General features: G+C 42.8%; 3 protein-coding genes across 9 annotated transcripts in view; 2 read left to right on the top strand and 1 right to left on the bottom strand.

Annotated features, from left to right (window-relative positions):
* Positions 1-1,587: 1,587 nt before the first annotated feature.
* On the top strand, positions 1,588-5,173 carry LOC108026855 (G2/mitotic-specific cyclin-B). Its single transcript, XM_017098034.3, has 5 exons — positions 1,588-1,891; positions 2,485-2,630; positions 2,693-2,898; positions 3,076-3,959; positions 4,098-5,173. The coding sequence occupies exons 1-5, from the start codon at positions 1,856-1,858 to the stop codon at positions 4,389-4,391; spliced, it is 1,566 nt and encodes a 521-aa protein (XP_016953523.1). The 5' UTR covers positions 1,588-1,855; the 3' UTR covers positions 4,392-5,173.
* Positions 5,174-7,486: 2,313 nt separating this feature from the next.
* Positions 7,487-10,778, bottom strand: LOC108026876 (ATP synthase subunit alpha, mitochondrial). Its single transcript, XM_017098067.2, has 4 exons — positions 10,592-10,778; positions 9,375-9,955; positions 8,259-9,060; positions 7,487-8,178 (listed from the first exon to the last, which is right to left on the bottom strand). The coding sequence occupies exons 1-4, from the start codon at positions 10,655-10,657 to the stop codon at positions 7,969-7,971; spliced, it is 1,659 nt and encodes a 552-aa protein (XP_016953556.1). The 5' UTR covers positions 10,658-10,778; the 3' UTR covers positions 7,487-7,968.
* Positions 10,779-12,315: 1,537 nt separating this feature from the next.
* LOC108026609 (cyclic nucleotide-gated cation channel beta-1) overlaps positions 12,316-20,646 on the top strand; it is a 64,164-nt gene continuing 55,833 nt past the window's right edge. For 6 of the 7 annotated variants that reach the window (XM_050887634.1, XM_017097593.3, XM_050887633.1 and 3 more), the window contains exon 1: positions 12,327-13,611. The gene's annotated coding sequence lies outside the window, so the exon portion shown is untranslated. Of the gene's footprint in view, positions 13,612-20,646 lie in introns of all 7 variants that reach the window. The other variant, XM_050887631.1, reaches the window with a different exon arrangement.

Below are 20,646 nucleotides of genomic sequence, written 5' to 3'. Positions count from 1 at the left end.
CATAAATATATGCTAATGAGCCAGAGCGCCGGAAGAAGAGAAGAAGAATGCGCCAAGCGTTAAGACAGAGCAAAGGGCCGAAAACACACAGAACTCGAAAAGTAAAAAACAGAGGCAAAAATCTGAGGCGATTGTTTTGTGGTCAAGTGCTTGAAAATGATGGAGCAGACGAAAACTTGACACTGATCATCAGCAAAAAAGGCTGGGGAGAAGCAAGAATTATGCTGCATTTCCGACCCGGAGTTTCGATGTTCTGCGGCCTGTGGCAGCAGGAAATCTTAAATCAGCGAATGCAAATCAGGGAGGCACAAAAACAAACCGAACAGCCAATTGAAGTGATCAACTTTTAATTGATGCAATCAATGGCTGATGCAACGGCCAAAGCGACGAGCGGCAGGCCAGGAGATGTTTTAATTAAAATGGGGAAAGCCAAGGGTTGTTTAGAAAAATATACATTTTTAAATGAGAACGGTATCTTTCGTAAAGCGTAGCTAGCCATCGTTATAATTCACGTCGACTTTGTGCATTTTTGCTAAAAATTGTATTAGTGCCGTTGCCTTACGAATTTCAAATTCAAATTTGAATTTGATGGGTAGCACTGTTTTAGTTTTTGGTATCGATAGCCGATAGCTTTCACTTCGGAAGCGTAGAGATATGGTTACACTGTATTAATTGGTATTCTACATTGTAGAAATAAAATATACCTTTAAAATAGTTTTTGAATTGAATTTATTATTAGATTGAATCTATAAGTATCGATCCGAAAATAGACATATTGTTGCCACGATGGTTTTGACCCAATGTATTCCCAACTTCATAGTATGAAAAACTTGCCCAAGTCATAATTCATTAACCACCATGGCTTACCGCTTTTAACGTATATTTTGATGTCAAAGCACATAGGGTGGTCGTCTAACAAGCTGCCGAACCTCCGAACAAACCCATTTTGAACTCATCCGACCACAAAATATTCTTTCACTTGTTAATTTTCTTAACTTTGATTTAACAACAGGAAACTTCTAGGACGTTCCCTTGATGAAATTTTCTGTTGAATTTTCAACAATTCAGAAATTTAACAGTTTAATCATTTACAAATAATGTTTTTGATATACGCCTTGAAATATCGAAACGTAACGTAAAACGTAATCAAAAAAAGTAACACCGTAGGTGTCAGAAATAAAGCATCGATTACCGATGCCTTGAACTTCGAAAACGTAAGGTAAACGTAATCCACCGTAAGTGTCACTGTTAAATTTTAACAGCGCTGTTAAGATGTATCGAAATCTTACAGCGGCAGCGGATTTGGCGGGGTTTGTGGGCCTGGGGAACTAGTAGCCCGTAGGTTGTGAATTTTCCGGACTGGTTTGATTAAAAGAAGGAGTTTAAATGGGAGATAGCACCAACGTAAGTGTCAGTAAAAAAGCGAGAAAGCCGCGCAGCTGCGAGAATAGGGATTGGAAGCATCGATTGGCTGCCAGGCATCGATTACCGGTCTCATACAGCATCGATTGGCTGCACGGCATCGATTACCGATGTCATAAAGCATCGATTTGAACATCGATTTCGATTTCCCTGCCTCACCGTCACTGCACTTTCAAATTTTTCAATTCAAATTCAAACTGCAGCTTGGCTTCGCTTCTTCGCGCAGAGCTCGATCAGGTTTTCGGAGAATTGACCAGTCTCAGCAACATTCGACTTACAAATTGTAAACTTATCAACTCAACTGTTCGGACAACAAATTGTTAGCTAAACGAAATCCGCGTTCATTTAAAAGCAACGCGATCGAAGAGATAAAGCCAAGAGTCTGCTGATCTGTGTGTTACTTGTGTTTGTTCAAAAGGAAGAAGCAATCAAAATGGTGGGCACGACACTGAAAATGCGCGGCGATGAGGTGAGTTGTACATAAAATGTGACAATTATCCGGGAAGCGCTAGTTGAGGTCGTGGAAAAGGTCCCAAAGTAGCGGGTGACCATCGAGACGCCATTGCGGCGTGGGCACGAACGGAGCGGCGAAGAGGAAGCGGGGAAGAGAGAGAGGATGGGAGAAGAGCGTGTGAGAGAGGGGGTGAAAGAGTGCCGTTGCTCCCAGGACTATGTTGTTGTTGCTGTAGTTCCTGCAATCACGTTTTGGCGCAATTTTCTAGGCGCGGTACGTGAACCGCTAATTATCGCCTTCCACTCCTTGTTTTTGCATAAGTCATAAAGAAGCAGATCGAGGATTAAGCTTGCGGTGCTTATCCTAAAATGGCGTTCGTGGGAAATGGGATTGATGATCATGATGGTTATAAATTATGGAAGACTTGGAATAGATAATTCAGTGGGGATAACTGATCTTTTAAGCAATAATAATATAACAAAGTCTTGGCTATTTAATAAAAAAATATGTTGCCTTGCTCATTCAAATTAGTTGTTATTATAGGGTTTTACTTTAAACCTCCATAAACAAAATGATTAATTTGTATGATTTTAATGACCTATGCCCAGAACGCCTCGGAGAACTTCAAGCAAGTGCAACTTAAGAAACTGACGGTGCCTTCGCAGGAGGCCACAACAAAACGCGCTGCTTTGGGAGACCTGCAGAATCGCGGTCTCAACCGCGCCATTGCTGCAAAGGATGCGGCGCAGAAAGAGTAAGTGTGAAAGAAGTTCTCCAAGTCCTCCATGGCCATCACTTTTGTATCCTCCGTGCCAGCTCCAAGGATCTCAAGCTCACAGACGCCCTGCGCAATGCCAAGGCTCGAGTGGACACCCACTGGAAGAAGCAGGCCCTGGGAACCACCACAAACGGCAATACGGCCGCTCCGCCCAAGGCCAACGAAGGGGGCGTGGCGGCCTTTTTGCGCTCGAATTCGGTGCGAAATCGCGTTCCGACCAAGACGACTGTAGAGCCTGCTAAAAGTAAGTCAATTTATATTTTATGGCTTTTACCTAAATATTACTACCAAAAGTAAAAGAAACTTTCTCAAAATATTACTAATATTTGTCTAATACAATACATGATTTCTTTAAACCTCATAAGTCCCTATCCTTTCATCGCAAATCGTTATAAAACTAACACCCTGATTCCTATCCTAGTCACAGTAAAGGCGAGCTCCAACGAGCAAATCAACGAGCCCACCTTGAAACGTGAGGACAGCAATCTCTCCAAGAAATCGCTGACCAAGCTCCGCGCTGCATTAGCTAAACCCGTGATGGGAGTGTCCGGAATCCGCCGGGAGCCTGTGGCTGCTGCCCGCAAAGAGGCGGAGGTCAAGAAGGACGTGCCGGAAGCCAAGAAGGAAGTGACCAGGATGCCCTCCATTAAGCCCAGCAGTGTGGTCACCACTACCACATCCACACTGCCAACCACCATGTCTCTCTCCAGCAAGCGCTTGGCTGGGATCGAGGACATCGATGCCAACGACAAGGAGAACCTGGTTTTGGTCTCTGAATATGTGAACGAGATCTACGACTACTTGTACCAGGTGGAGCTGCAGCAGCCCATACACAAGGATCACCTGGAGGGGCAGAAGGAGGTGTCCCACAAGATGCGAGCCGTGCTGATCGATTGGATCAACGAGGTCCACCTTCAGTTCCATCTGGCTGCAGAAACCTTCCAGCTGGCGGTGGCCATCATCGATCGTTATCTGCAAGTGGTCAAGGACACCAAGCGCACCTACTTGCAGTTGGTGGGAGTGACAGCCTTGTTCATTGCCACCAAGTACGAGGAGCTGTTCCCGCCGGCCATCGGGGACTTTGTCTTCATCACGGACGACACCTATACGGCCCGGCAAATCCGCCAGATGGAGCTGCAGATCTTCAAGGCCATCGACTGTAATCTATCCCGTCCGTTGCCCATTCACTTCCTGAGGCGGTACTCAAAGGCTGCCGGCGCCGAGGATGAGCACCATGCTATGTCGAAGTACTTTATTGAGCTAGCTTCCGTGGATTACGACATGGCTAGCTACAGGCCATCGGAGGTGGGTTTGGCATATATTTAAGTAATATTTAAAAGTAAAACTAAACTATTCAAAGGATAATATTTTTTGAATTCTTTTAAGTGTTTGTTTTTAATCTGTGGCTTATTTATTTTATTATTTTTACTCTCCCCTTTGCAGATTGCTGCCGCTTCGCTGTTTCTGTCGCTGCACTTGCTCAATGGGAACTACCGGGCTGGCACGGGATTCAACGACCGTCACTGGACGCCCACTCTGACATACTACTCGCGCTATTCGGCCGCTCACTTGCGACCCATTACCAGGCAGATTGCAAAGCTGGCCCGGGATGCCCCCCAGGCCAAACTGAAGGCCATCTACAACAAGTACCAGGGCAGCAAGTTCCAGAAGATCGCTCTGCGAACGGAGCTGACCGGTGCGCTGATGGACTCCATCGTGAGCAGCGTGCGGAAATAGTCTGGGCCAGAGTGATTGGCAGACCCACAAGAACCTAGTTTAGTTTAATTTGTTTTCATTTTTTAAATTTGTAGCGTATTCAATATTCTGTTCGTTTCGTGTTCGTTACAAAATGCGTATAATATCGTTAGCCGCATAGCTAACTATGTATCTTCATCGACGAAAGCAATTTCCCCATACATTTTAATCTGCTGGAGTCCCTTGAGCAGTTTTCACCCGCTGCCAAGAGCTGGCTCCGGCATCTTTGCACCTGGAGCACAAGTTGAGCGCGAGCCGGCCGATGGCAGTGAGTTCCTCCGGTAAGGCTAGTTACCGGACTAAGCTGGAGCCCCTCTGCTCCTCCCGCTGGGTCACTTCAGTGGGGAGCGAGCGGCGGAGCGGTGGACACCGAGAGAGAGTGGGCAACGAGTTCATTTGCTGGCCGAACACATCGGCGTTGTCTCTCCAAGAACCATATTTTATAATCATACCCAATCACTTATTGTATTTAGATTTTATCTTCGATGGGAAATTGTTTGTTCTGTGCATTATGAATAAATCCAAAAAAATTGTGCAAAAATATTCCCATACCCAAAAACATAAGAGACCTAGACTATTTGTAATTTATATCATGTATTCCAACACATCCATACGAAAATGCACCCTAAGCTAGTTCTATTGTTTACTTATAAATAAGCAAAGATTAAGAAACATTTTAACCAATTTTGATGTTTCCGCTACTGTCTCTGAACAATACATAGCAAATAAAGATTTGTGTAATTTTATTAAAAACAAAAACAAAATGTGTTTTTGGGTATCTTAATACTATGTGAACAATTGTGCACTCAAAGGAATTCGTTAAAAGAAGCTTATGATAATACACTAAAATGCCAGGTAAAAATATCGAAAAATAAAAATATAAGGATTCAATATTTAGGATTTCGGTGTTACTCTATTCCAAATGCAATTAGCTAGACCTACATATTTCGGTTTGACAGCTGATGAGTGTGAGAATTTTGCGCACTCCTGAAAAATTAGGGACCAGACAGGCAGATAAATAAGTGTTCCCATATGTATGTATATGTAGACCCTTCGCCAAGGACGGAGATTGGGCCTTGTGTCCTTTGTCCTGCGTTCTTATCAATCCTGAATACACAAGGCTTTGTACATGGTATACCCTGCATACATACAGGCGGCACCCTGGGGGAAGGTCACCTTCCCGATCGCAGGTCAGTTACTTATCTTTCTTTTCCGCCTCTCCCCTTCCTTCTTCCCCTTTTCACGCTTCTCTCCTGGTTTTTCTGCGCCCGGTTCCACGGGCAGCGGTAATCGCCAGCACATTGCTCGCACGTGGTTGTGAGTGTGCGTGTCGCTTTCGTGTGTGCGGGTGTCTATCTCACTTTTCTCTTGTACAGTGCTCGCTCGGTACACTGTCTAAATACTAATTAAAAAAATTACAAGGAAATTCATCTTTTTAAAATTTAATAGATATAGGTTTAATAAGACTATTTCAAATTTTTAAAGTTCCTATAGTCACTGGGAAGTTACAAAATTGATTATTAAAATATATACATATAGATAAAGTAAATTAAGATTTGTAACGACCTTATCTAATAAACTATTTGAAACTTAACTTCACCTCACCAGGTCTTTTATATTTAAATTGAGCTCACTTAAAGCGACATTATTACGGCTTTGGAAGTCATCCCAGGGTTTTTAGTTCGAAAACTGGAAGTACTCAACAAGATTTCTTTAAGATTCTTATTTTAAGTTTTAACATACATAGCTTCATTTTAAGGACTTGAGTCAAAGTTTTTTAAGCATAGCTGTAGAAACAAAGGTACTCTCAAAATCTTTGAGTTTTGAGTGATTTCGATGAAAATTTTAGAATTGGGAGAGCTCTTAAATTGCAATTTATGTTTTTCAAAACTAAGTAAGAGTAAGATTTAAAAAATAGTTAAATTGTTATGGTTGCCACTGTTAGAAATGAAAGTAGATTGTTAGCTAGAATCTTTGTCAAATAGAGCGTTCACCTTTCGGAGAGAGCACTGTATTTGGCCTGCTGTCTTTGCTGTGCGCCTGTTCGAAATTTAAGTTTGACGGTTTTATGGCTCTCATTAATTCTTGTTTACGGTCAAACAAATGTAATAAAAAGAAAGTAATTTTTCTTGCCGCCCCCCTCATCCAGCCTTTTGGCATATTTTATGTTGGCTGCCAGTGGCAATCGGCGTCATAAAAACTTCAGGCGGTATAAATCGGGTTTACATTTTTGGGTCTTGGGCCGCTTTTTGTCGTGGCTCGGGAGTTCCTTGCTTTCGTTTCTGGCTTGCTGTTAACGAAATATGCACAGCACGAACCACTTCGAAGTTCGAACCACCGGGTTCTATACTCAATCCTGCTCCAAGGAGTGCAGCCAGTCGTTCAGGTAGCTCAGCGAGGGGTGGATAATTCGCTCAGGGGTCACGGGGTGACGCAAAAGGACGAGGTGAGAGGAGGACATCTGCCCGTCGTCTGGGCAATCAGCTGAGCGCAAAAACCAAGATTAGTGCGGAAAACCCTGTTGGCAACGGATCTTTATTATCCCCAAGACTAGGACCTGATTACCAAAATACTCGGAAATGTGTAGACTTCAGGATAAATATTATAAATTATAATCTCGGAGTTAAGCTTTGAAAAATGCTTAAACTATTTGAAGTTAACACCAATCAAAACTTGTCGGCATCCGTAAGATACAAATATGTAGTAGTCTGATTATGTGTGGAACCTATAAATTATGACTGTATTTAGCTTTAAACTAAACACGTAATAATGTTAGCAAGGAAGAAACATAACTTCGGCACGTAGTAAAGAAATGTTTCTGGCTCAAGTTAGGCATTAGTCCCCATACCACGACCAAGTCCCAATTCTAACTAAAATTATATTAACCTCAGCAAGGGTACACAAAACTTTGTTAGAGGATCAGGATCTTCTCTGGCATGATGATGCAGAGATCTACGTTTCGCTTGTCCACATTTCTCTACTTCTAAAGATAAAGATAAAATATAAAAAGTAAATTCATAATTCATAAATAGTTCAGCAAAAATTTGTCTTATTCCCAGCAAAGAAACATTCTGCTCTTTTAGAGTATAATTTAGTATCGTTTTAATCATCATCGTTTTACAATCATCCTCAGACATTATTTCGACTATTCTCGATTACAATATTTCAAATATTGATTACACATTATTGGTAGAAGAACAACGGGGATTATCTATCGTTTAGGAGGTTGGAGGAACCGCACGGATATTTCGCTGAAATTCGAAACTGGATCCGGCTAGGAAACGCCGTCTAGTCCGCCGCCGGCGCCTGCTCTCTCTCTCCCAAGATTTTGCGGCATGGTGGCGCAGGACAACGGCATAGAAGCGATCCTGGCGGGATAAGTAGGAAAACATGAATGTGCAAAGGAGTTTTCTCTTGTTTGTTTTATAATTTCTGTTTATCTTAAGCTTTAGGTTGTTATTTTTTCTTGTTGATGGCGCGCAGAGATGGCAGCATTATTCGAACCATCTATGATGTTAATTGCACGCGACTGCTCTACTCTTCTTCTTTCGGCTGATGCTTAACCCTGGAAGGTGGACATGAACTTGGCAACAATGTCCTTCAGCTTGGCATCGGACGCCTCAGAGATAGCACCGTCCTTGGCGATGGTGTCGAGCAGAGCCTGCTCGGAGGTCTTGATGTGCTGCAAGAACTCCTTCTCGAACTTGGTGATCTTGGCGGGATCCATCTTGTCCAGATGACCGCGCACACCGCAGTAGATGACGGCGACCTGGGAGAATGGGCGAAGCATTAGAGATTGGTTTCCAAAAGGGAATCCCATCAATTATCGGGACGCTCTTCCCTACGTACCTGGTCCTCAATGGCCATGGGCACGTACTGACCCTGCTTGAGCAGCTCAGTGAGGCGCACACCACGGTTCAGCAGCTGCTGGGTGGCGGCATCCAGATCGGAACCGAACTGGGCGAAGGCAGCGACCTCACGGTACTGGGCCAACTCCAGCTTCATGGAACCGGCGACCTGCTTCATGGCCTTGGTCTGGGCAGCGGAACCCACACGGGACACGGACAGACCGACGTTGATGGCAGGGCGGATACCCTTGTAGAACAACTCGGTCTCCAAGAAGATCTGTCCATCGGTAATCGAGATGACGTTGGTTGGAATGTAGGCGGACACATCACCAGCCTGGGTCTCGATCACGGGCAGGGCAGTCAGGGAGCCACCTCCCATGGCAGGGGACATCTTGGCGGCACGCTCCAGCAGACGCGAATGCAGGTAGAACACATCGCCGGGGTAGGCCTCACGACCTGGGGGACGACGCAGCAGCAGGGACATCTGACGGTAGGCCACAGCCTGCTTGGACAAATCGTCGTAGATGATCAGGGCGTGCTTGCCCTTGTCGCGGAAGTACTCTCCCATGGCGCATCCGGAGTAGGGAGCCAAGTACTGCAGGGGAGCAGCGTCGGAGGCGGTGGCAGACACGATCACGGAGTAGCCCATGGCGCCGGAGTCGGTCAGACGCTTCACGATCTGGGCGACGGTGGAACGCTTCTGGCCAATGGCGACGTAGATGCAGTACAGCTTCTTCGACTCATCCTGGGCCTCGTTGAAGCGCTTCTGGTTGATGATGGTGTCGATGGCCAGAGCGGTCTTACTGCAAATGAAAAAGAAAATTGGCTGTTTAATCTCTGGTTATAAATAATATTTTAACTTAAAATGATTCAGTTGGAATTGGCTTATAAGAACCCTATATAGTTCTTATAAAAAAGTATTTTAAAATAAACTTAGTTTTTATTTACTTTCTGAAAATGGATATCAAGATAAGTCATATAGTGACTTTTTATCAAAAGTACATTTAAATAGCTCAGTTATATTATTTTAGACCTGAGGACAAACTTGGTTTTATTTATACCACAGCCCGCGATGTATGGTCTTGAAACTTTCGTTATAGAGTCCCTATCATCTTACCCGGTCTGACGATCGCCAATGATCAGCTCACGCTGTCCACGGCCGATGGGCACCAGCGAGTCGACGGCCTTGATACCGGTCTGCATGGGCTCCCTCACGGACACACGGGGGATGATGCCGGGGGCCTTGATGCCCACACGGAAGCGGTCCTTGGTGTTGATGGCGCCCTTGCCGTCGATGGCGTTTCCCAGGGCATCGACGACGCGACCCAGCAGCTCATCACCGACGGGCACATCCACGATGGCACCGGTACGCTTGACGATATCGCCCTGCTTGATCAGCTTGTCGTTACCGAAGACCACCACTCCGACGTTGTCGGGCTCCAAGTTGAGGGCCATGCCCTTCAGGCCGGAGGAGAACTCCACCATCTCATCGGCCTGGATGTTGTTCAGACCGTACACACGGGCAATACCGTCACCGATGCTCAGCACACGGCCGGTCTCCTCCAGGTCAGCCTTGGGGGCGACGCCCAGGATGCGCTCCTCCAGAATGTTGGAGATCTCGGCGCTGCGCTGGGTGCTGGCCACATGGAACTTGCGGGCAGCAAGACTGGCGGCGGGATAGGCGGCTTTGCTGGCGACCTGTGGGAAAAGACGGTAATCTATGTGAGATTATGCGAGATTATGTAAGGTGGGGGTGCTTGGCCGTTGAATAACCACAGGGTGCCCAAATACCCCTCTCCCACTCTCCAGCTCTTCCTTGATCCTAAAGGGGTCAAAACCCGTTTGCAGGGTATCCCTCTGTCGGCACTCCCCCACTTCGCGTTCTATCCCACCTTCACCACTTGACGGCCGCACCTAACCTCAAAAGTTGTGAGCACCGCATCTCCCCCTCATCACAATTATGTAATCTGACCACGAAAACAAAGAATATTCAGCGCTTTTCACACACTATTACTTGCCAATTGGCCAGGAAATTGAGTTTTCTTCGGCGAATTCTTAGTCGGCACTGATTATGTAACCCTGACAACCAACAAATTTCAGCGGTCGCATTGTAATTTGCCGCATTGCGTAACAATTAATTGTCGCCCAAAAGCAGGGAAAACCGGCTCAAAGACTTCCTATGAGTCCGGAAAGTCCTTATCCATTGGCTGGCCAAACTCTTGAGCTCACGGTGCACTTATTTTTTCGCAAAATACCCCATCGATCCGGTTATGTATGACATCTTTTTGCCAACTTTTTTCGCCTGTATTATTTCGCGGAATCTGGGGAAAATACCTGGGTGGCTGCCTTGGGCAGGTTTCGGGCGACCGAGGACGCCAGGCGGGCGGAAATGATCGACATTTTGTAAGCTTTTTAACTGTTCGCCGCAGAAGTAATTGTACAATTCCTACACCAACTCCTCTCCACACTCGTAGTACTTTGCACAAGATGGTTGCTGGCCTGACGTTCGGTGTGGCAGTGCTGGGAAACGCCGAGAGTCGGGGCGCAGTGCGCGTGGCGGGCACACTGGCACATTAGGGTGGCCCGGCTTTGGGGAATCAATGTGTTTGAGGAACGTGTACAAGACGGAATTCGAATTGTGTTATCATACCCTGCAAACACCTTATTTGAGAGTTTTTTAATTTGTCCATTTTGAGGTTTCTGTCATGCAAATTAGTTTTAGGATGATAACCAGCTTGCCAAAAATTCACTGGGACATTAGGTAAGAGGGGGTAAAATCGTTAGTTTGTGACGAATTTGTAACAATTTTGCTTTTGAACAGTTGCGACCCAATTATTTATTTTGTTCATCGAGACACATATCAAACTTATCAAAAACAACTTTTTTAATATAAAATTATTATTATTTAAAAGTCAATAAGGTTTTAAACTTTTGGTGTTGTAAAACTTGTCCATATAGGTAATTTGAACGTTTCACGGTGCAGCCACACTCGCACTGTTCGATATATTTATGGTCACCCTAAACGGTGACAGCCCATGGGATATATTTTGTTCTGTTTACATAATTTACCCAAATCCCTTAGACTTTAAATATATTTAATTACAATTTATTCAGTAATAAAACGATCCTTGGGAATGGCGCGATGATTGTGTATTTAATAAATTATGTTTTTATATATTTTAGTAACTTTGTAATTAAGGAGTTCTTCGTCCATAAATTTTAAGCAAGGGCTTCTTAAAATGGTTTTACTCATTTATAACTACAAAACTGCCTGAAAATGTTGTTCCTAAAAAGTGTTACGTAAGGAACATCCATAAAAAGTTGAATCTTTCTAACTTTATTTTTCATCTTGCTCAGATGATAAGCGAGAATTACAATAAGAATTTTGATGGTTTTCCTTATTCGGCGAGCCAACATTTTATTCAACTAGAAACGAGAAATTAAAAAATACTAAATACTTCTTATGACCGATAGCATTAACTAAGCTAAAAAATAATTTTATCAATTATTATCAAGTAATTAAAGTGATCCTAAGAGTATGCTATACTGTACTAAAAAGTCAGGTTGGGAAAGAATTGAAGCCATTATTTGCAGCATACTTTTAGGCATGGCAGCTTTTAAAATGTTATTTTGTGTATAATTTTTGCGAATTTGCACCGAAAGTGCTTTGCAGAACGCGTTCGAAATATGGCACCTCTGGATGGCCGAGTTATTAAAACGGTCTGTTCATTTTGGAGAGTTTCGAGCGTTTCATTGTTGCGCCGCCTCGCTCTCGCTGGCAGGGGGGCGTGGAGACTGGGATGGGTTCCTCTCACGGGAGAGTGGGCAACAGGGGGCTGGAAAGCGCCTGCACGAGAGCTTAAACGCAGAGAGAAAGCAGGCGAAGAGAGAGCGGCGAGAAGTCTACACGCCGCCGAAAGAGGAAGCAGAGGAAGCTGTGCGCGCGAGCGAGCGAAAGCAAAAAGGACCTCTTTTTTTTAGTAATAAAGCGTGAAAGCATCCAGACGCTCGCTCACGCAGCTTCACTTCGTCGCTTCAGTCTGAGCTTGTGCGGTCCTGTGAACACAACGCGGCGGTATAACGGTGCAGCGGCTAATTCGGTACATAACGGTACAGCGGGTGAAAGCTGGGAGCTAGGTGCCCAATGTAGGGGAAAATTGCATGTGCCATTAATGTGAATTTGTGCGAGGATTAGCCCGCTGGACTTTCACCTCCTCCGCCGGGCCGGCCAGCTGCTTTTCGCGGGGCCATTGAATCATTGAATCTTTCAGTTTCTGGCCACGTGTTATCCGGTTTTTACTTTTTCTTTTTATTTTCGAAATCTACATTTATTATGCGAATTATCATAACAACAAGGACTTGAGCAGCCAGCATCCAATCTACAAAAAAAACGTATAAAAAGAAGAAAGCTCTGAAACTGGAAGCGCTTCTTGGCGATTCTTCTTGGTTTTTTTATATTTGGCTGCTGCTCCTGCTGCTGCACACAGACAATGACACAAATTTGTCATCACACATAGACAAGCGCACGCACGGAGAGCGTAGAACAAAGGCAACGGGAAAAAGATAAATAAGCTGGGCGAAGGGAGTGCGAGTGGGTGAGGAAGAGGAAGTAGTACTCCGTCTCACTCGGGCACTTGACTGAACATTAAACTCTCTAGTTTTTTCGCCAAGATGGAGATTTTGGACCGTTATCCCTGCCGGCAGCCGCGTATCGTCGGCATCTATACGCTCCTGCTTCCCGTTCAGCTGTAAAATCCGCACTCGCCTCCGACATCCGCCCTCCGCCATTCGCAATTTTTGACAGCTGTCAGCGTGAGCGTACGTGTGTGTGCGTGTGTGCTGGCACAGTTATTTCCACTTGGCGGCAAGGTCAGCGCGACATGCAAATTGAAAAGCGCCGCACGGGCACAAACAAAGGCCAAAGGATGCCCAGCAAAAGCAGCAGCAACAACAACAACATCGTCTATGGTGGAAAAAGCGAAAAGGAAAACAAAAACATCAGCAACCACATCAACTAACGAAAATGTTTGAGAAATATGTCGCCACATATGTGCGCGCGTGTGAGCAAGTGAAATTAAAATTCCCGCATGCCTAATGAATTCGCCCGCTCGTTCGCCATCCCTCTCCCACAACCGTTATGCGTGTGTGTACCAGTGTGTGTGCGTGTGTGCCGCTGACTTCGGAATGACAACAAAAACAACAACAAAAACAGCAGCTACAACTAAAACAATGGCTTGCTAAGCTGTCTTAGAAAAAAATATAAAAAGGAGAGTCAAAGAGATAGAAAGAGAGAGAGTGAGAGAACGAAAGAGAGAGAGGTGGAGAAAGCAAAAGCGAAACTTGCAGCGAAGAAGGTGAGTGAAAGGTTGCAAGACCCCAAAAAGTATGCTAAGACATTTTAAACTCCACTGTATAATTGTAAAATAAGATTAAGTATCTGTATTTGTATAAAAATCGGTATAAAAACAACAGCTTGAATTTTTTATTTTCACATTTAATCTTTCGTATGTTTTAATATAAAAAATATTTTTTGTATCTTCATTGAAAATCATAGATTTACTTTTACACTTACTTGATATGGCATATGATATAAATAATATTTCATATACATTTCCGTTTAATTATTTAACTTGTTTCGTATTCATGCTATCTAATTAAGGATTTCGGCATTTATATAACTTTGAGAAAAACCCAATTCGCATAATTGTGGTTGCACATCCCCCCTCCTTCCATGTGCCAACAAATGCCTTCCCATTCATCAAAACCAAAAGTTGCAAGTGCAAACCCACAAACAAGTCACACATACACACATTATGCAAATTTAGCCAAATCAAATTGCAATTGCGGCTGCAACACAAACACACTTGCAAACTTTAATAATACGAATAAATGGAAAATGGCGAAGCTTATCTAAAGGATGGATTAGGTTTTCACTATCAGGATTGTGGTAGAATAAACGAAATCTTGTTGACAGAGCTGAAAAACATTTTGAAAATATACATAGATAATAGATCTATAGATAACACATTCAATGGGCTGTAGTAAAATAAGGTTGTTAAAGGAATAAACGAAGTCTTGTTGACAACGATGAAAATATTTTGAAAAGTTATTGATACATATATCAATAATTAGGTTCGGATTTAGTTAAATGTCATAGAACCATACAAATAAAACAAACCCAATTTAGTTTCCGAATTTGTACATCAGGAATTCAATGTTTGATTTGCAGGGATTTGTGCAAACATAACATTTTCGATTTATACTTGGTACGGGTCCTTTCAAATCGGTTTACTTTGGTGCAAAGTTGATGTCCATCTTTGTTGATGTTTTTGCTGATTCACGACCCAAACTTTATCGATCACAAGTTATGGCCTTATGGCTTTCAACCTCCTGAATGTACAATATATAGAAATAAAGTCATTACCATCTGGGGTCGAGGGTCCCCCAAAAAGGAAAACCAATTAAAATTATTTGTGGCGTCAAAGGCAAATGGCAAAGAATGCGGCGATGCGAAATGGAAACGAAACGAACAGAACTGAACAGTAGGGAAATGAAATGAAATGGAGAGATGTGAATGGGCCCTCAGCTTCCTCGTAAATAATGCGGGCATTAGAAAGGACTCTCGTAGGCCGCACCACCCACTATTCGAGTCTCGAGACCCGCCCACCCATCCAGCCAGTTTTGCGAGCCAACTTCTTGTTGGTCCATTGCAGCAGGGCATTAAAATGTTAATTTATGTTCGCTGCGCCTCACAGTTTGCATACTTTCCCTCTGTTTTTTTAATGCCACTGGTTCTGGCGCTCATTTTCGTTTTGGGTAACATTTTCGTTGAACACATAAAAAAGATTTCTGTGCTCTTCGTTCGGCCTCCCGTTTTTTCTCCTTGTTTTTAATTTTTTGTTTGCTGTTTTCGGCAGATAAACTGTTTTTGTGCTGTTGCCAGTGGCGCTTTGAATGAGACGTGACTGTGCCCCAAAATATGCGAAACAGTTGCGAAGCCCCGGGTTTTTCACATTTCACATTTCGCTTCATTCGAATCATCCGAGTTCCAGAGCTTTAGAGATGAATTTTAGCTGCAGCACAATTAACAAGCCGGCATTAATGTGGAAAAGGATTCCGCCGATTTCATCCGATTCTCGGGGGCAAGATTGCAAGGCATGCGTGCGTGAACATTTAATTAAAGCGACTTATTAAGTATGTAAATTTCCGCAAATGATTAATTTGCATATTTATGAGACTAAAATGAGCAGGATAGGGTGTGTCAGACAACTAAGGCAGCACAACACAACACAACACAACAGAACAGAACAGAACAGAAGACGTCGGCAACTGTCAATAGTAATCAGGCGGGAACGTGAAGGGGATGTCAAGATGGTATGATGGTGCGATGGTATAATGGTATAGTGGCATGGTGGGGCTGCGGACAACGGGGGCGGTGGGTGGAGGAAACAACGACGGCTGTAATAACAATTTGAAATTGAAATTATGAATTTAACATGACAGCAAACGATGCGCACAAGTTTTATGGCTTTTAACTGCAGCTTAAGGAGTTTACTTACGCTGGCTAATTATGCGTAAGGCGAAACGCGACAAACGCCAAGAAAAGCGGGCTTTGACAGGGAATTCACTTGGGAGATTGCCCGGGAACGCTGCTGAAAATCAGGCAACAGCTGCTCCAGTTACACGGAATTTATTTCACAACTCTAGCTTTAAAGGAAGCTGAGTTTATTTCACCATGTCGTTCATAATCGGAGGTTTAATTGAGCTACAAGAAACAGCGATTGGGTGGCGAAAATAAACCCCTAATTGATTCTTGTCAATTTTTTCTCGGCAAAGTTCTGAATAGGTATCAATCACTTCTGTGGACAGTTTTAGTTTCTCACCCGTGCTCTTTTCTATTTTGCCCGCAACCTCTCCTGTGGCCACTAATTAATCATAGAGCACTGGCAACGCACTTGCGCTGCCCTCCCCGTCGTATTCCAATTAAGTGCATTTCTTCGTTTTCACCTGGGTCTCTGGACGTGTGCACAAGAACAAATTTGGGCATCTAAATTGGAAACTAAGCAACGAATGTTTAAGTGTAATGTAATAATAAGGGGCAATCAGAACCAAAACCCCTGAAATTTTACTGCAGGGTTTCAGCATCCTACGGCCAGATTAAACCACTATATTGACTATTTTGTTTCCTGTTGTGATAAACTTGTATCGCAGCTCCGATTTTCCAGCAAAATTAGGTTTCTCCCAGTGGAGGAGTGCGCTGCGACGTGCTCCAATTAGCGTGGATGGCCACGTTGGAGCCTCTCGCCACCTCTCCCATCAGGCACTGAAAGCAGATTCGCAACACCCCGGACCTTTCGCCCGATTTCTCCCCGTCAGGGCCAAAAATTGCGAACTCGTGGATACACTGGTACACTTACATACACTTGTACACCTGAAAGCGTGGCCGCTTTTCATGTCAATCACTGGCAATAACGCAGAACAGCAACAACTGGCCCTTTTTGATGCTCCTGCTGGCCACTAATTCTTATTGGACGTCACACTCGACAGCATTTCACATTTCGCCATAGCATTTCTCCGCTCTCCATTTTCGCACTTTAAGCCTCTTACGCAACCTTTCACTTCGCCCTGTCTGTCTGTGTGCGTTTGTTTGTTGGTGTGTGTGTGCGGCTGCCTAATTAAAATTCTCCAACCTCATTTTCCGGTTCCTCTCCATTGTCGTCCTCGTCATCATTCTGCGATTCTGTGAAAGTCAACAATTTTTAATTTGCCAAACAAACTGTATATAATTAATTAAAGTTTAACGTGGGCGTCACAAATGAAAAAGTAGCCTTATAAGTGCCCAATCCCCTCGCACCCTTTCCCTGGCCACCCTGCCATCTTTCAACAATGTTCCCATTTTGTTGTTACCCGCTTCTGCATTCTCATTTTGTTTTAATATGCAAAGTCAACAACATTCTGTGTCAGCCAAAGGGCAAAATCAACACAGCTTTGCTACATATAAAGCATAAGTACGTATATAAGGGGGCTGGGCGGACCAGTTGACTGCCCAGTGGCCGCATTAGCCAAAGGAGACGAAACGGGACTCGTGAGGACGGATGTCAACTGGCCAACTGACCAGTCTAATGGACCAGATTGCGTCGGCGTGTGCACTCAGCGAAACATTATATATTAAAAAGGTTGATTGATAAATTGTAGATGGAGTATAGATAGATAGATAGATATATTATATGTAGATATAGAGCGATAGATATATAGATAGAAAGATATATTATATGTATGGATAGATCGATAAATAGATAGATAGACAGTAAGATAGATAGATAGATACGTAGATAGATAGGTAGATAGATAGGTAGATAGGTAAATAAATAGATAGATAGATATAGATAGATAGATAGATAGATAGATAGATAGAAAGATAGATAGGTGGACAGATGGGTAGATAGATAGAGAGATAGATATATTAGACGTTTAATGTGTAATATGGTAATTTTTTGAAAGTTTAAAGTTTTTATAATTACAAATCTACGTTCTTAAAAACTCGAATTTGCTAAACCCAGAACAGACTGTTCAAATACTTTGTTATTTGTTAGTTTTACCTTTAATAATTTGGGATGTTAATGTTTCACATACACTAAAATTTTTGTTACATTCCTAAGAAATTAAAAATCATTGGCTTCAAATCACATTAATATACACATAAAAGAAGGTAATGTTAATGATTGCTTTCTTGGGGCACTTTCGGAAAAAATTTAAATATTTTTTTTCTCTGTTTTTGTGTGTGTAAAGCGGGTAGGAATATGCGTCAAGGAATGTGAGCACATGCAATTGGCAAATAATAGGGGCCAGCAGCCACTCTGAAGTTCTCTGAAACAGGTGTAAATTGGCATGAAAACATTCCTTTAGCCATCAAGCAGTTTCAGGCAATCTTCGAAAATAGTTGACCATTATAAAAATGGCTAAATAGCTTTCACAGCACTTTTTATTGTTACAATGTTTTTTAAAATGATTTAGTTTTGACTTTTGGTACTCCAAATACCCAAGTAAAATTCTTTAGACTTCTTGTAACCTAATTGAATTTCTTTTCGGCTAATGTATGTCATATTAGATTTTGATTTCTCCATACACGTGTAAAGGTGTCTTGGCCTAGGCATATTACGAGCTAATTAAATTAGTTTAAGCTTCAGTTGAGTTACATTTTTGAATTAATTTAAATATCACTTCACATATGAAATACTTACAGCAGCTTCCCATGCGGAAAGCATTCTCGATTGCGTTGAATGGAAAATTGAATTTGCCGCAATATTTGCTTAATCTTATCCTCATACAGACTCGCCCACAAACGGCGAATGCAATTGCCTATGGGCTGTGGCCTGTGTGGGCGGTGGGTTGTTCTGCGTAAGCCTCTGAGTTGGGGTTCGTGCCATTGACAGTTTTCCGTCAATCAGTTGTCGTTGCCATGCTGGTTGTTGTTGTCGATTCCCCAGCGATTCACCCACAAATATGCATATGTGTGTGATCGCAATTCATTGTTGGCCATGCAGCTGTATCTTCGACTGCATTATGACAAAGACAATATGTAAATATGCTTTTAATTGGTTTGTAATTATTATTGCTGTGGCTGTTGTTCTGCTGTTTTCGATTTCCAGTGGTTTGAGGTGTGTTGGTTTAATAATTTGTGCATAAATAGCACTTGCTGAATACTTAAAAAATCGATATAGGCAAAAAGTGCAATTTAAGCATTACTTTGTTTGGCTTATTCTTTAGAGCCACTGCTTATCAAACGAAACCGACTTTAAGTGCGTGCGAGCAGATCTACTGAGAAATGAATGGGAGCTGTTTTCAAAACTTTTATTCAAGTTCTAATCAAGATTTAGTATTTTAAAATCAGTCAATAATGTACTTGCAATTCAAATACCAAAGATGAAACTTAAAAAAGAATGTTTGATCGCTAATTGTCAAAATGGAGTTCCAGCTGGTTATTGTTATTTAATTGTAATTTTCTGCTGGTACCTTAAAAGGGGTTTTGAACAATTAAAAGCACTTTGAGCTCTAATGAATGAGCCGAACAAAGCTGCGTCGGTACAGTTAAGGACATCCTTATCCAATTCACAAAAATACGATGGTTGAATATTCAATAAATAATTATGTTCTTTGCTATTAACGTACAATCGATACAAATTATGTTGCCGCAAATTTTCGTTATTACAATTTTAATGAGGTTCAAATTGATGCATAACGTTATGCAAGTGGAGAAATCCTCAAAAATGTATAAACCATCTCTGCACTTTTATCGATTCGATGTGAGCGTTAATTAATGCTTGAACAATATTCTCGAGCCAATCTTGGGGTGTGTTCCTTTCGAATGCTCGTTTCGCAGCTTCGGTCATTAATTTCTCGCCACGGGCACACACATAAATTTGCAATTAAATGCCGCAGAGCAGCAAGAAGCTCAGGAGGCAATGTGAAAACCGTTGCCTACTTCTGCGGGCACTTATCAGCTTTGGCTTTCGGCTCAGATCGCGATTCGTTTTGCGACATTTGCCATTCAGCTTTTACCATTCAGCCTCGCCTTTTGCCATTTGAATTTGTTTTGCGGTCGACGTGAGGCTCGTAAAAAGCCAGAACGCATAAAATGCAAAAGGCAAAAGCTGCGTAAAATTGAGCTTCAAACAGGGGGAGGCAAACAAATCAAAACCACGTGCAGTTTCAAAAGTTTGAAAACTCGGAACACAGATGTGGTTTCAGATAGAGAACGCTCCTCCGCTTCTCCGCTTTTCCGCCCTTGTGACGCACCATTTCTTGGGACTCTGAACTGGTTTCGATGCCCTCAATGCAATCACAATAAAAACCGCACGCATACGCACAATTTTCATTATAATAAAACTGCGCATAAATATCTAAATGAGCAATAAAAGTGTTTTATGTGCAATGCGACGACGACGACGGCGATTCTACGACTCTACGACATCGACATCGACATCTCGACACCGCCGATGATGTGGGAGAAAGGAGCATAAAAGCAGCAGCTGCTGGGGATTCAAAGTAAAAGGATATGGTAGATAGCAAAAGGACCCTAGCTTTCATACACAATCACACACACATACACGGCTGTGATTGCCAGATATTTTTCAGACGTACAGATATCGAGAGAGAACACAAAACTTGACCTTACTCCAACTTTGACTCTGACACTTTTCACTCGATATGCGCTCTGTAATTTACTATACATATTTGAATAGGCACTAGGGTGTCCTTGATTTCCGTTCACAAAAATAGAGCAATACAAAAACTTCTTTTATTAAAGCTTAGAGTACCTTAAAAAGGTTTCCTATTTAAAAGGTAATAGAGTATTGACTGAACGAAAAACTCCACCTTAGTGAAGAGAT

The sequence above is a fragment of the Drosophila biarmipes genome, chromosome 2R (genome assembly GCF_025231255.1).
Source record: "Drosophila biarmipes strain raj3 chromosome 2R, RU_DBia_V1.1, whole genome shotgun sequence".
Taxonomy (NCBI): domain Eukaryota; kingdom Metazoa; phylum Arthropoda; class Insecta; order Diptera; family Drosophilidae; genus Drosophila; species Drosophila biarmipes.
The sequence above is the reverse complement of the archived record's forward strand: the minus strand, read 5'-3'. Positions and strand labels throughout refer to the sequence as shown.